At 47.2% G+C, this 15788-nt stretch overlaps 1 protein-coding gene across 1 annotated transcript; it reads right to left on the reverse strand.

Moving 5' to 3' along the window:
- Window positions 1-8796: 8796 nt before the first annotated feature.
- LOC133913368 (subtilisin-like protease SBT1.7) lies at window positions 8797-11534 on the reverse strand. Its single transcript, XM_062356499.1, has one exon. The coding sequence runs from the start codon at window positions 11364-11366 to the stop codon at window positions 9087-9089; it is 2280 nt and encodes a 759-aa protein (XP_062212483.1). The 5' UTR covers window positions 11367-11534; the 3' UTR covers window positions 8797-9086.
- Window positions 11535-15788: the final 4254 nt, after the last annotated feature.

Consider the following 15788-nt stretch of genomic DNA (forward strand, 5'->3'; position numbering starts at 1 on the left):
TGAAAGTGCAACAACAATGCTGTTGAAATTTTTGCTTTCCAAAGGGAGTTCAAGAAGATATCGAAGGAAATCCCTGAGCTCAAGAAGGCTCCGAACCGTATGTTCACTGTTCCGGTGCTGATAACATGATAAGAAAGGTAAATGGTACGCAAACTTGAGAATGTTTCTTTTCCTACTGACTTGAAATTTCCATATTACATGTGACCTTAGATAATACATAATTTTTTTATCAACACAAGTGGCATTGGCCTTTGTAAAGCTAGATTAAAGATGTACAAGCGTAGGACTAAGATAGACTATTAGAGAGAGGTGAATAGATATATTATAATTTTTTTTAAATAGATGGTCTACTTTTTATTCATCCAACGCTAAAAAAATATACAAACATAAGCGTAAATTTTAGATAGATAAAAACGAAAGAAAAAGTTTTAAAGCAACATAACTTTACGGATGTAATATGTGTCTTTGTGCACAAAAGTTTGAAGCTTGAACAAAGAAAAAAGCAAATGACAGTCACTGAAAGAAGCAACTCTCTAAGTTGATGGTCTAGAGATAAGGAGATTTAAGACCATCTCAAATACATAGGAATATGAACATTATGCCTCTAGCAACAAGAAGAATAACTTCTCAAGGTTGAAAAATTACAGCTTAAAAGCAAAAACGAAAATCAACAAAAAATTTTTTGAAAAACTTGCACCGAAGGTAAGGAAAACAAAAGAAAGATATTAGAAAAAAAATGAAATAATCTCATGCAAGAAAATAATCTTCATTAAGCATATAGGTCAGCCCTAATTTTAGCATATTATAAAGTTATTTTTCTCACAAAAGCTATAGCCTATTACAAAGACTAAGTCTATCATCTTCTCTCCTCCAAAATCTATCACAAGACTCTCAAATAGCTGACTCAAGACTCTCCCACAGCTCTACCTCTCTATTTATAGCCATTGAAAGGTTCCTTAACGCTTAAATTTCCTTGTTCCCAAAATACCTTTCACTGGTAGTGCATTCCTACCTACAACCGTGGCATTTTGGTCCAGAGTTTGCTCCTTCCATCAAACGGTCATAACTTCTTTACGACTTATCTTCACATCGACACAAACTTCGTGATGATGTCATGTGACCCTCCAGTCATCCCATGGTTTTGTGGCCAAACTATGAAACTATAGTATGCTTCTCAAAGCGTGATTAGTCGTCACTTGCTTTGCTTCAAACAAGCGTTTTGATGTCGACGCGTATACTCCGTCTTGCGATCTTGACCGCCGACAAGTCTCTCCCGCTCCCGATCTCTTGGGCCACCTTTTCACCTGCACCGCCATCCTTTTTGCTAGACTTTGTCAACATGCCGTCTTCATACTTATCCATCCATGCTTTGCTTGACCTCTAAGTGCGCCACTAGGATCATCCTTGGCTTCGCCCAGCCTCGTTGATCGTCTGGCACCAAGCCTCCCGCTTGACCCTGATCATCTCACCGTTGATCACCAAGTCGCTTCCATTTCCTGCACACCATAAAACAAACAAATATGTTTCTTCCACTCAAAACAAAAATCCTTAGTTCAAAGCACATTCTGCAGAACTCGAGGTGCAAGCTTCCAGTGTTAACCCTTTAGTCACCGATATGTTTGGTGAGTTCAATTCCACCTTATCAGCGACTGGCAACCTCTCTGCAAGAACTACTCTGGTGTACCTTCTGGTGTTCACAAACACTAACACCACACTATCCGGTGGCTACTTCAGTTTTGACTCCAAACTCAAATTTCAAACTTTGCCGCGCACTGAACAATACTCCGATGCTCTTGTAAGCACAACACCGGACCATCCGGTCAAGCTAACTTCCTAGACATCGAATATTCTGGTGAGTTCATTTTTCCTAGATTAAAAAACAAACACACCAATTCCTTTTTTTCTCCAACTCGAGTTAATCATGAATTGTTAATGGCTCATTATAACCAAATCAAGGCACAATAAGGGTGAATTACGATGTTTTATCAAACAAGCAGGTGATCTTGATCTGGCGTTAGGCATTGAACCACTGAGTGGTCTTGCACCTTTCTTATGGGAATCAACTTCTTGTGCTTTCCATCCAGGCATCCAGTACACTTGGGCCTTAAATAAACATGGCTGCAATTCATTTCAAAGAATTGGAAACAAGGGTATGTTTTAATTCATGGAAGTTTTTTTTTTTTTTTTTGCAAACTAAACTGATCTTCCAAACAAAAAGAAAAGGTACGGTGCAGGGTCATATACAATCAATCTCTTATAGAAAAATTGTTATGTTAGATTGTGATTGTGATTTTAGTGATTAATATCATTGAGATCAATGTTTGTCAAGAATATATAATTAGTAGATCTCATGGATGCAATACATGAAGAAACGACCGAAGTCGGAATAAAATTTGATTGAATTAGAAAAGTCCTAAGAAAAATGACTACACTGGATAGTCCAGTGATACAACAAGTGTACACACCAGAGCATTTTTCAGAAGGATGTAAAATTGAGCTGAAATGAGATTGTACTCGCCGGAAGGTCCGATGATTAGAATCAGTGTACACCGGAGCATTTAACAGAAGCTCTGCAACTGTTGGAGACTGAAGATCAATACACTGAAAGGTCCGCTGATGAAAAGACAGTGCACACCGGAGTGTTTTACAGAACTTAGAGAAGATGAATCTACACACACCGGAAGATTCGATGATCAGAAGATCAATACATCAGACAGTTGGACAGTGAAGAAGTTGGATCGGTCAGGCTCAAGTATACACAACAGACAGTCCGAGGATGGAGATGAAGTATATGTCGGACAATTTAGTGTTCAAAACTAGTTCTGAGTGGGTTCTAATGGCTAGTTTCTAACATGGTCCGGTGCTTGTATTACTGTTATCACCAGATCATCTGGTGTTCACAAAAATACGCCCCTACCAGGTGCGTCAAATGTCGAGGGTTAGTCCCTGACAATGATACTGGGGTATACCTAACGACAGACGTGTGATCCGCGACCTGGGGTCGTATGTTCTAGCTACGTATGTGTGATGAACTCAAGAACACCAGGAGTTATACAGGTTCGGACCTCCTTTGGGATAATAGGCCTACATCATGTGTATTTGTCACTATGGGTCTGAATGAACTGGATACCCTCTCCCTCTTCTCCGTGTCTCCCTCCCTTTATATATTCGAGAGAGAGTATTTACATAGTGACCCAAGCTAGACCCAGAACTAGCTAATCCTTCTAATCTATACCCATCATTACGGCGAGTGGCCACATTCCACTTGCCCTGTCGGCTTGTAAGGTTTGTGCCATCGGTCTCACGCTCGCGCTATCCTTATCGCCTGGTCTACCAGGTCCCGTCCCCATGTGTCGTCTGTGCTCCTGCAAAATCTATTGTCACGCTTTGTTAGGTCGCCCTGTAGTGTTTAATGCTACGGGATGGGACACGACAAGCCTGTGTGCCGGTCACGCCTAGGTCCGCTTGGAAGGACGTCATGGGTAAGACATAACACTTGAGTGAAAAAGTATGTAATGAAATTAGACTGATTAGGTACATACCTGCCCCGCGACCAGAGAAAACTGGTCGTGTGGTCGCTGGCTGGAAGCATCGGGGGACCATGCTCCTGTCCAATCATGACATGTAGAAAAGGTTGATACTTGACCGCCGTGGGTCCCCCTACCAGGGCACCCTATTATTCTTTACACTGACAACCGCCGTGGGTCCCCTTGCCAGGGGACCCTATTATTCTTTACACTGACAACTACTGTGGGTCCCCCTGCTAGGTGACCCTATTATTCTTTACATCGATAGCCGTCATCTTTGAGTCTTTGTGACTTGCCGGTAATTTGTTGACCATCTGACTTGGTGTGAAGCGGTGGTAAGAAGATTGTGCAAGGACGCAGATGCCTTTATCTTTGTGACTAAAGCTCCAAAGTGAAGACAACGCATAAGTGATCGGAAGAGAGATTAGTGGTGAGACCTTGCTTTAATGGTGTGATGGCTCATCGTACTTGAGACCTTATCTTGGTGACTCGGTATCTTAAGAACGTGATCGGAAGAGACTTGGCGACCGAGAGCATATCCTCTGTAGAGCTCCAACATGCACTAAGGGTAGCTTGTGTGCCGACGATATTATAAGATAAAAATCTCTATACGGAGTTTGTCTCTCTATCTTATTTACGTTTCTACATTTATATAGTTGTAATTTACCTTGCTAGAGTATGTTTCAATTCTCTTAAGTGATAGAGTAGATATACTAGATAAACGTAGAACATATTTAAATAGAAATTAAGATAGATTTATCCTCCAAAGTTCTTAGAGCCATTAGTTTTAAGACATCATAATTCATCTTCTCTTAGAACGTCACCATTTCTCACATCTTTGCTATATAAAACATAAATTATTTCTCGCGTCACATTTTTCTTACTCTCCTCCTATTTAATAAAAACACATAAAATTCGAATATTTTACCCACTTTTACCATCATCTTTGTCATCCATTCAATCTCTCTGTCTCGTTACTAGCTATGCATATAGAACATATTTTACAAGTGAAAATAAAAAAAGAAAATATGAGGAAAATTAGTAAAATATCTCATATTCTTTTTCAGATCTCATCTAAAATCAAATTGCAGTATCATTTTTAACGTATTCATTCGACGACGCTAACGTAGCGTATTTATATCTATATATTTTGATTTTATTTTTAATATTATCATATTTAATATCTATATTTTCACTATAATACATGACATTTAGCTACCTATTTAAAATTTGGCACGCCCTACATCAGACCAGTAGTACGGTGTAGTCTGTTTGAGTGATCACGGCCATCCTTGGAGTGGTAACATGGCAGCATTTATTTTCGTGGCACCACCAGGCCATCTCATCAGGACGTTGCGTAGGGAGGAGGCAAAACCGATTGGACGGAGTGCGGACTGCGAATCGGAGTGCGGACTGCGAACGGAGGCATGGAGCCTCCGTACCGCACGGCGCCTGAGATGCGCTGCGCCGTACACCGGCCACCGGGGGCCTCTGCCTTCATCGTCACCGACTCACCGTATTGAATTCGGCGCCCGTGAGACGGTGTTGGTTGCCTGGTTGGTGGTGGCAGCGGCGGCGGCCCACGCGGTCGCCCACCACATGCCCCGACCCGGGTTCATCGGCCTGCTCACCGCACAAATCACGCTTCCCCATGCCAGTATCGAGGAGAACACCCCAACGGCTAGTCGGGTTGCGGCACGGGACCAACACAGCACGGCACAACTCGTCAGTCGTCCCGTGTCTACTACCTGCTAAGCTTTTGTTTCTCCCAATACTACGGAAACTGGATCAGCTTATATTGAGATCCTAAAATAGGTACTTAAAGTATAGTTGGGACACTGGTCAATGATAGATTATTCTGTCGGGTACTCTTGTTTAGAAATAATACGTGTTTTTAGACTCGGTCTTCCACGTTGAATTTTGATTAAGATTCTTTATAAAATATATTATTTATAACTATAAAAATTATATAGTGTAAAATTATTTTTAATTATGAACCTAATTGTATAATTATGAAATCATTCTTAAAAGCTATATACTTAAAATTTGATTTTTAAAAAAGCATGTCTACTATTTCTTAAACGGATGAAGTATTATTTAGTGCATAAGCTTTATATTAGTGGATATATGCAAACACCCAATATTCCCCATTGGATTCAATTTATGCGGTACAAGTCGTAGTATCACTAGATCCAATTGTTAATATTTATTTATTTATTTAGAAAAAAGTAAAATATATCGGCGGTTCTTAAAATTATCTTGCAGTGTCATCTAGCCTTTAACTCTTAAAATGCATATTTGTTTTCATCAATTTGTTAAGTGGCCCACATAATGTCCAAATCACTTTAATCAGTATAAACATGAATCAACTTACGACGTGCCGCATATACAGTTTTATGCTAATTAGTGTAATTTAGACCTCAAGTGGTATACTTAATAAGTTTAGAGACTCATATGCATTTTAAGAGTTAGACACTAAATGACACTGAGAGTAAGTTTATGGATCGTGGATGCATTTCACTCTGTAGAAAATACAAAACAAATCACACACTCAACACATATCACACCTCTCGCCATCACCCATATGGGCTAAGGTCTTAGACTACCCTTAACTATATTTCCTTCATTTTGTTCCCTTTCCGATTCTTTTCTCCGTTCCTATTACCTTTATTTCCTCTCATCTCCAACAGCTTTCCTTCGAGGGGAATCGCGAAGGGAACGGAGAGAGAATCCCGTCCTGAAGAGAATAACCCTGAGAATCCCGTCGTGAAGAGAACCGTAAAGTGAAAACGTTAGGAGCGCTGAAGGGAACGAGAATTCCTTCACGATAAGAATCTGAGCCGCGAAAGAAATATGTTGGGTTTGGTCTTAGGGGTCGTGACTCGTGACTAATTTCATTGACGTGCAAGTTTGTGCTCTTAAAACTAGTGAACACCAGTACTCACACTCCGGTGAGCTGGCTTCTTACATACAGTCCTTAGGGCATCCCATCAATACCACCAGCTAGCGATAACATGGCATGTCCGATTTCCGTCACCGCTGGAGGAGAGAGAAAGGGTGGGAGAAGGGCAGTACAGGGGTTGTTTGACAGTTCTAGCGAGATTTGTATTTTATAGGATAAAAAATTATAATTTAAACATACATTTTTAGTTGGAAATAAGAATAATATAACTTAACCAAATATCATATATCTTCCCGAAGCTTAGCTAAAAAAAATTCTAAAGTTAGAAATGACTAAATTCTTCTAGTAAAGCTCCATCAACCATGTCCTCTGCTGTAGTGGCTCGGTCTCCAAGGTGACTACGATGGGGAGAAAACATGTACACACAATGGGGCATTGCCTGGCTCACAGGGTAGCACACGACTGCGGTTCTCAACGACTCAATCGCAACCAGGGGCGAAGCGAAGTTAAATTGCCGTGGGGCACATGTAGCAGGGTAAAAAAAACACTTGTTACTAGTCTATATTTAGTAGTATATCGTTAAAAATTAAATATGCTATCAAGTGACGAACCAGGGTTGGCTGTTGGCTCTAGCTTCGCCATGGACCGCAACCATGCCGATCCCATGCCATTTTCACCGCGGCCGCGTTGAATCAAGTGAACGGACGAAGGGATCAATCTGTAGCCACCAATCTGGAGGGTGGAAAAGCGAGGACATAGCTACGACCCAGGCCGTCCGTGATCTAAGGGCGTGTTCAATTTGGTGCCTAGCTCAATCAAGCTAAAATTTAGTCAAAAGCTAAGTTAAGATAGTGCCAAATTTTGATTGTAAAAATAATGTTTGGTTTGAGCCAAGTCATAATTTGGTGGGCTAATTTTTTTTCCTGTTTTTTAAGCTCGAGTTGTAATTTTTTTATATAATTAAAATTTAATCTTAAACCAAATAAATAACAAGTTATCAGGACATGGCTAAATTTTAACTCACTTTAGCCCGAAAAAAAACCAAACACCCTGTGACCACGGCACGGACACGCATGTGGGGAGGCTCAGGTCCAGCCAGGGCCCCGTTGATGCGACGAGCTAATTGAGGTTAAAATCTAAAATTAGGTAATATATGTGATCCTATTTATTAAATTAGGTAATATATTATCGTATTTATAATTTTAGTTTTCGTATTTAATATCTCATTTACTGAAAACTGACTTTCGATACACCGTACGTCGAAAAAACACGAACCAAACTATATTCGACACACAATGTACCGAATATGACACTGTAGCCTATCCACCTCATATACTAAAAATTAGATGTATTTAGCACACGCGGTATCGAATATAGCACTGTAACCCATATTCAGCACCTCATATACTAAAAATCAGGTATATTCGGCACATGAGGTATCGAATATGGTCTGTACCGACACATAAGGTTCCCGGCATAAAATGACAGTATCAAAGTTCCAGCAACGGTACTATAGCACATATTCGACACCTTATGTACCGAATACACCTGATTTTTGATGTATAAGGTGTCGTATATGCCATATTCAGTATCTCGTGTATCGAATATGTTATATTGGGCAACTCGTGTGTCGAATATAGGTGGACTCATGTTTTTCGGTGTATGATGTACCGAAAGTCAGTTTTTGATAAATAAGATATCGAATACGAATGTTAAAATTATAAATACGATGATATGTTATCCATTTCGATAAATATAAGCATGTATATTGTCTAATTTTAAATTAGATAAATATAATCACGTATATTGTCTAATTTTGAATTGTGCTCGCTAATTGAGGGCTCATATGTACAGTACCAGTACAGGAGTAATGCTGTAGGAGGCTAGGAGCCCTAGCACGCAGCAGGATGGTGCTGAGGTTTGTCTCGAAGCGTTGATGCTGCGCTATGCTGAATTTATCATAACGAATTGGGAGATCATTCCGATGTTGTGAGGTCGATGTCATGGCTGTATGCATGCAACGTGATGCTTTGCAACAATAGCAGTGGCACTGTGGCAGTGCCCTCAGAGCACGCAGGATGGCAGGATCAAGATTTTTGCGAAGAAATGGCAAGGATCACGATTTTTGCGAAGAAATGGCAAGGATCACGATTTTTGCGAAGATTTGGGAGCTTCTGTTGCATTCGGTTAACACCTGCGTTCAGCAAGAGTGTAATGGCCGAAGAAAAGGCAATGGAAGTACCTAGTAATCTGGGAATCCAGTGCTGGATTCCACCTAAGACCGACCTCTGTCGGAAAGCTGGAGCATACTATTCGGAGATTCCGCAGTTTCAAGAAGATGAACAGAAGCAGCAGGAGAGCCGAAAATATCAAACGATGCCAAATTGCAGACGAATCGCCGGAGGGCAGAAACTTTCGTCTGTATTTCACCGGAGTACCATTTGCTGGTTCGTTTAGTTTAATTCCCTTGCACACGAGCTAAAATACACTGCGACCTTTTTTTTCTAGTTGCCATTTGGCCACAGTGTCACCAGCTACAATTGAGATACAGTCACCACGCTTGCTACGCCGCAATCCGAGAATGGCGCACGCCATTGCTATCTCGCTTGGGTTTATCTCAAGATCTAACAACACGCTTGCTACGTTGCTACTGCCGGTCAGGTCCAGGTTGCTGCGATCGGGCTGGCGACCACGTGGTGGTCGCTAGACCAGACGAGCCGGCCGAACCCGTTGGTGCCCGACGGCATCCCGGCCGCCGTGAAGCTCACCGTGTAGCTCTGCTTCTCGCCGGCCTTGGTGAAGCTCAGCGTCGACGGCTCCACGGACACCGTGACGGGGGTACTGCCCGCGGCGGCGCTGGCCGTCACCTTGTACGTGCCGGGCTGCCCGACGTTGGTGACCGTGCGGGTGTGCTTCACCGTGCCGCCGGAGGCCGGGAACATGACGGAGAAGGACGGGTAGTTGAGCGCGGTCACCGCGTACGTGCGGTTGGCGCTGCACCCGTCGGACGAGTGCTTGGTGAGCGCCACGATCTGCATCGGTCCGTAGTTGATAGCGCAGAGGAAGTCGACGTAGTCCGCGGCAGTGATGTCGTACACCAGGCCCGGATCCACCGCCTTGGCGGGGTCGACGTGGCCGGCGCCCACGTCCAGCGGCGTGGCGGGGTGGCCGGTGGCCACGTCGAGGATGCCATTGCCGTTGGGGTACTCCGCGTACGCCGTGGTCATCAGCGCCGAGCGGATGGCCGCCGGGCTCCACTCCGGGTGCGACGCGCGGAGCAACGCCGCCAGCCCGCTCACGTGCGGGCACGACATGGACGTGCCGGATATAATGTTGAAGCCGACGCGCCGGCTGTCGCCGGGGAGCCCCGAGGGGCCGACGGACCCCGACCACGCCGCGAGAATGTTCACACCCGGCGCGATAATGTCCGGCTTTAGGACGCCTGGCGTCACGGTGTTTGGCCCCCTCGACGAGAAGGCCGCTACCACGGGAGACGGCTGGATGCCAACCTTTGTGCCGGCGAACACAATGGTGGCCGTCGGCTTCGGATCGGACACGGCGTAGTCCCTCATGGCGTTGCCGGCTTTCTCGCCCACGCCGGAGCCCGGGAGAACGTGCGCGTCCGCGACGAGCTCCTCGCCGTTCGCAGCGGTATTCGCGAGAACCATGCCGGCGCCGCCGGCGTCTTTGACGACGAAGCCCTTCTGGACCCTGGCGTTGGTGCCGCGATCGCAAAGGACGATCTTGCCGGCGACCTTTTCCGGGATGAGGCTGCCGGACATGCAGAGCTGGCCCATGCTGCTGTTCGACGCGTTTCCCGCGTAGATAAACGGCATCGGCGTCGTGGGCAAGGGCTTGCCGCTGTACAGGGAGACGCCGGTGTAGTTCTTGCCGTTGCCGAGCATGACGTAAGCGGGGAAGTCGCGGTCGATGGTCCCGGCGCCCACGGTGGTGATCCACGGCGCGCCGTTCGACAGCGTGGCCGCGCCCGGCCCGGCATTCCCAGCCGAGCAGGACACAAAGATCCCCCTTTCCATAGCGCTGAAAGCGCCCACTGCGATGCCGTCGCGGTAATAATCCGCCGTGCCGCCGCCGAGCGAGAGGGAGAGCACGTCCACGCCGTCCGCCACCGCGACCTCCATGGCCTTGAGGATGTCGGAGCTGAAGCACCCGCCGACCCAGCAGACCTTGTACGTCGCCACGCGCGCGCGCGGCGCCATGCCCTTGGCCGTCCCGGTCGCGTAACCGAGCAAGTCCGCGCCCTGGACGGCGCCGCCCGCCGCTGTGCTCGACGTGTGCGTCCCGTGCCCGTCGTTGTCTCTCGGCGAGCGCGACTCCTTGGACACGTCCACGGGGCCTTTCGCCGCCTCGTACCCCGTCAGGAAGAACCTTGCGCCGATGAGCTTCTTGTTGCACGCGGACGCGTTGAAGTCGTTGCCCTCCTCGCACTTGCCCTTCCAGCCCGCCGGCACGGGGCCAAACCCCGTGTCGTCGTAGCTCGGCCTCTCCGGCCACACGCCGGTGTCGAGCACCCCTATAATGACGTCGCTCCCGGTGCTCGACTGTGGGAACAGCGCGTCCGTGCCGTCCAGCCCAAGGAACTCCGGCGTCCGGGTGGTGTGCAGCTCGTACCGCACCTCCGGGTTGACGAGGAGCACACCGGGCTGCGACTCCAGCGCCTCGGCCTCCGCCCGCGTCAGCCGCGTCGAGTAGCCGTGGACGAGGGTGTCGTAGGTGTATAACACGGTGGCGGCATCCGACACCGATTGCAGCGACGCGGCGTACCACTCGCCGTGCTCAACGAAATCGTTCGGCATGGCCGAATGCGACATATGGACGATGTACGTGCTGCGCTCGTCCCGTCCGGCCGCCGCCGCCGCCAAAAGGGCCGCGGCGGCCACAGCAAATATCACGCATCCGTCGCCATGGCACCACATTGTGAGTGAAGCTGGAACAGAGTGGCGATTTTGGCAGTGACAGTGAGGGTGAGATGGATCGGGACACTGGGACAGTGGTTTTATAGAATCCAAGAACGATGTCAAATGATTGATTGCAACAGGACAGGGAAACAGATGGACCGGTGCTTCAGCTGATCGAACGGCAAGGTGTGAAGAGAGAGAGAGAGAGAGAGAGAGAGAGAGAGAGAGAGAGAGAGAGAGTGGCTGCACATGGCTTGGCCACTTTTATCTTTCGGCTCCGGCATCACCCCCACATGACCGTTCCAGGAGCAAAAGATGCTTGCGTTGCAAACCGTGAATTTTTTTACTGGCACAGGGTCCAGTAGTGGTCAAGAGCGGGGTATTAGCTTTTTTTTTTTCGCTATCGGTGACCATAGTGCACATAGTGAATTGTTAACTTCCTTCCTCCCCATGAGCCTGAGGACCAGGTAGAAACCGATGGGATTAAAAAGGTCGGTCTCCCTCTCTCCCATGGTGGTGACGGTGAACTTCTCCCGTTGCTCCGGCCAGGCCTCCAGATTCCCGTGCATGGTACCTGTAAAGGTTCAAAGAATAATTTTTTGAAGCTTGTCAGAGGGATAACAGTATCATTAACAAGATTATGCCCCGCAATGAAGCTTCTGCTCGATGTCGATTATGGTGGGAGGTGGCGGTGCCTGCCGTGGGCATCGAGTGGAACGTGGCCGGCTGGGGGCTGGCCGTGAGTGAGCTAGAAGACAGCATTTCATTTTTAGATTTGAGAGTGACTTGTTGTCTCACGAATACTTCAAGAATCAGTTGATTAAAAAAAACTTGAAAGAGGTGATTTTAATGTCCAAGATTATTGGAAATTGATAAAGAATACCTTGAGAAAATTTTGTAAAGGATGGGGTGCCAATTTAAATAGCCAATTGAGAAGACAGAAAGAAGAGATTCTTAGACAGATCAATACCTTAGATAACAAAGCTGATTTGGAGGATCTAAGACCGAATGAATAGAATGAGAGATATCGTTTAGAAGAAGAACTAGAGAAGATTTATCATTATGAGGAAATTTTATGGCAATAAAGATGTGATGTTAAATGGTGTCTCAAAGGAGATACTAACACTGGGTACTTCCATGGTGTAGCTAACGGCAGAAAGAGGAAATGTTCGATCTTTTTTCTTGAAGATGGAGATTGTCGGAGGATTAACTCCTATCGCAGGGATCCCGAGAGACTCTTTTTTAGAGATTCGGCCGGAGGAATGATCCTGAATAAGTTCGTCGGAGAAATGAATGAGAGTAAATGCAACGACCGGTGGTGGGGGTGATGATCTAGTGCAAAGAGAAGTAAATGCACCGGAATTTAAACAGATTCGGACCGCACGGGGGCGTAATACCATACTCCTATATGGATGTAATAACTGTCCTGAGAAAGTCCCTCAAGGATGTGTTGGTTACAAGAATATTTGTCTAACTAAGAGCTTGAGGCTCCTTATTCTTGGGCAGAGACTGTCCCTTGTGCGTTGTGTTTGTCTATGGTTCCGTTCTCACTGCTTGGGTGCTTGCGGTCTCTTGTTCCCTTGTTTTGGATTGTTGGCTTGCTTCTCTGTTTTTTTTGTTGTCTTCCTTCTCTTCTGTGTGCCGACTCTTTTATGCACTCGTCGGCTGTGACATGCCCCGAACGGGAAGGAGGGGGGCACAAGTTCCAAGACACCATGACTGGAAAAGGCGTCATCATTTCTTCTGGCTGAAGTGACCGGGGGTGGAAAACGCGGCGCACGCCCGGTCACCTGCCATCATAAACGCCCTAGCAACGAGCGCTGTAGAGAGGGCCCACCGGGCAGCCGCATAGCAACCCGGTGTGCCCGCCCTGTCTTGTTCCTCTGCCACAGCAGGGCGGCAGACGGAACGCCTTGATCCTAGCGATGTTATCCCGAGACACACCGGATGATACGGGACGGGACCCGTGCAATTAATAGCTCCACGCCTCTCTGCCAAAACATGGCAGGAACTGACACTGCGGCGGGAGCAGTTGGGGATGTCAGGCCACGCACGCTCATTGAATGCGGCCTCGGACCTCTGACTGATTGACACCCCATCGGCGGGTGCCTCGGAGGTCTTTCTGAGTCGTCGGGGCACCGAGTGCTCGGGGGTACTGTTCACCTCCCCGAGCACTCTCTCCCGAGAATGCCTATCCTTGTCCTCGGGGTACCGGGTGCTCGGGGGGTACTGTTCACCTCCCCGAGCACTCTCTCCCGAGCACTCTTGCACGAACCTTCGGGGAACCGAGTGCTCGGGGGCTGCCACGTGCAACCCTGAGCACTCTCTCCCGAGCACTCTTGCATGATCCTTCGGGGAACTGAGTGCTCGAGGGCTGCCACGTGCAGCCCCAAGCACTCTCTCCCGAGCACTCTTACGCGGATCCTCGAGGAACCGAGCGCTCGGGAGCTGCCACACGCAGCCCCGAGCACTCTCTCCCGGAACTTGGCTCTTCTGGTCGTCGGGGGACTAGGGCGCTCGGGGGTGACCGGGCACCTCCCCGAGAACTTTCTTTTCGGTACTTAAACTCCGCGGATCATCGGGGAACTGGGGTGCTTGGGGAACACGGACTGTGGCCCCGAGCACCTTCTCCCGGGACTTGAACTTTCCTCACCCCGCAGGAGGGACCTCGCGGGATGGCGCCATATGGCGGATGTCTGGCCTGGCCTCGGGACTCAGGGACCCCCGGTTCTTGATACACCGATAGTGTCCCTGTCCAATGTCCCTGATACTATTAGATGGATGTTGGAAAGTTCAGGTTTTTTTTCAACTTCCTCCTTGTATAAACACATTACCTTCACATGTGTTAGAGATGTTAGAATGGTGGAAATCTAGGATGCAAAAATTCCTTTAAAGATATTTTTTTTCTTTGATCCTTACATAAAAACAAAGTCCCTTCTGTTGATTAGTTACTAAAAAGGAATTAGAGAGGGAGTGAATGGTGCAAGCTTTGTGGTGTTAGAGAAACAGTTGATCATATTTTCTTCCAATGTCCTTCGTCGAAATTCTCATGGTGTGTAATTAGAGATTTCTTTCTTTGGGGCTATGCACCAAACTGTTCGAGAGATTTTGTAGATATGATTCTTACTCTGAATATAGATAATTCTTTGATGATCATTCTTCTGGACGCCATTTGTTGGTCCCTTTGGCTAACTAGAAATGAATATATTTTTCATAATAAAATTTGCTTTTCTTCTCAGCCTGCTGTTTACAGGATGATTTCTTTCGTGCGACGGTGGATGCCTCTTAGCCCAGCAAGGAGGCGTGAGACATTAAATATGATGGTGCTCAAGATCAAAGAGGTAGTCGATGTTCACCAGCGTTCCTGTCTCCAAATTTGCCCTCCGATCGGGATTGGATGATTCTAAGGCTCACATCTGTGTTTTAGAGGTTGTGATGATTTTTTTCTTGTAAGAGAAGTGCTTTTAGATGTCTTGTTGTTAGATGAATTCAGTCGGTTAACATTTAGAGGTTTCTTACCTTCGACGTTTTTGCCTGATTGGTGATTTGAATGCTTTTATAAACTAGTGATGCTAGCATACTTTTGCTTTCGATATAAAGCAGGGCAATGCCTTTGGTCCGAAGAAGACAGCATTTCCGTTCGCCGAACCTATGCTAGATTGTTGCCCCAGCAGACCAGTCCACGATTACAGTAGCAATCGCTTGTCCGCATCGACCTGGACGAGTGGGGCCGTGGACGAACGCGAGCGAAAGGCGTTGTTGTGCTTTGCTTGGCCGCGAGACGGTTTACACTGGAACATGCGCGGCGCGCTGAACTGGCAGAATCGGATGCACGCGGTGTGGAAGGGACCCGAGAAGGCGACTCGTCGGCCCGAGGTTCGGGTGGGCCGGCTAGCAGCTGGGCTAAAGTGCCGTAGGCCCGAGACAGCAGTAAGATGTCGAAGCACCGAGAACTCCCAAGCCAGCCTCAACCGTTGTTGAAAGCCAACCTGTCCTGCTGAACCTTTTCCATTCTCGTACTGCAGTCTACAGAAATCGATCTTCCAAACAGATTATTGAAAGCCAATATGTTAATTTGTGGATTAATACGTTCATTTCGTTAGGCAGATGGATTTGTAGCCTCTCCTCTCGAGTTTCTTGTTAAAGATGCGATTTCTTGGGTTCTCCGATTTGAATCAGGTTCTTGGCTTGCAATTTGCACCGGTCTCCTCGGCTGATACTCGTTTTCGCGATCTGGCCAACTCTGTGGACTGTGAATCTGTGGTGCTTCGCCGCAGTAACAACAGCTCATTCATTCGAGGTGGCGTGCCGTACGGTACCCACCATGTCGGCTCCAGTAACTCCTCGACGCGGAATGCCGTACCCGTGTGAACACGGTTGGCTGGACAGACGCCGCAGTGGTACGAACACGGCACCGGTCGTACGCCGGGGACCACCACC

The sequence above is a fragment of the Phragmites australis genome, chromosome 3, assembly GCF_958298935.1.
Source record: "Phragmites australis chromosome 3, lpPhrAust1.1, whole genome shotgun sequence".
Lineage (NCBI taxonomy): Eukaryota > Viridiplantae > Streptophyta > Magnoliopsida > Poales > Poaceae > Phragmites > Phragmites australis.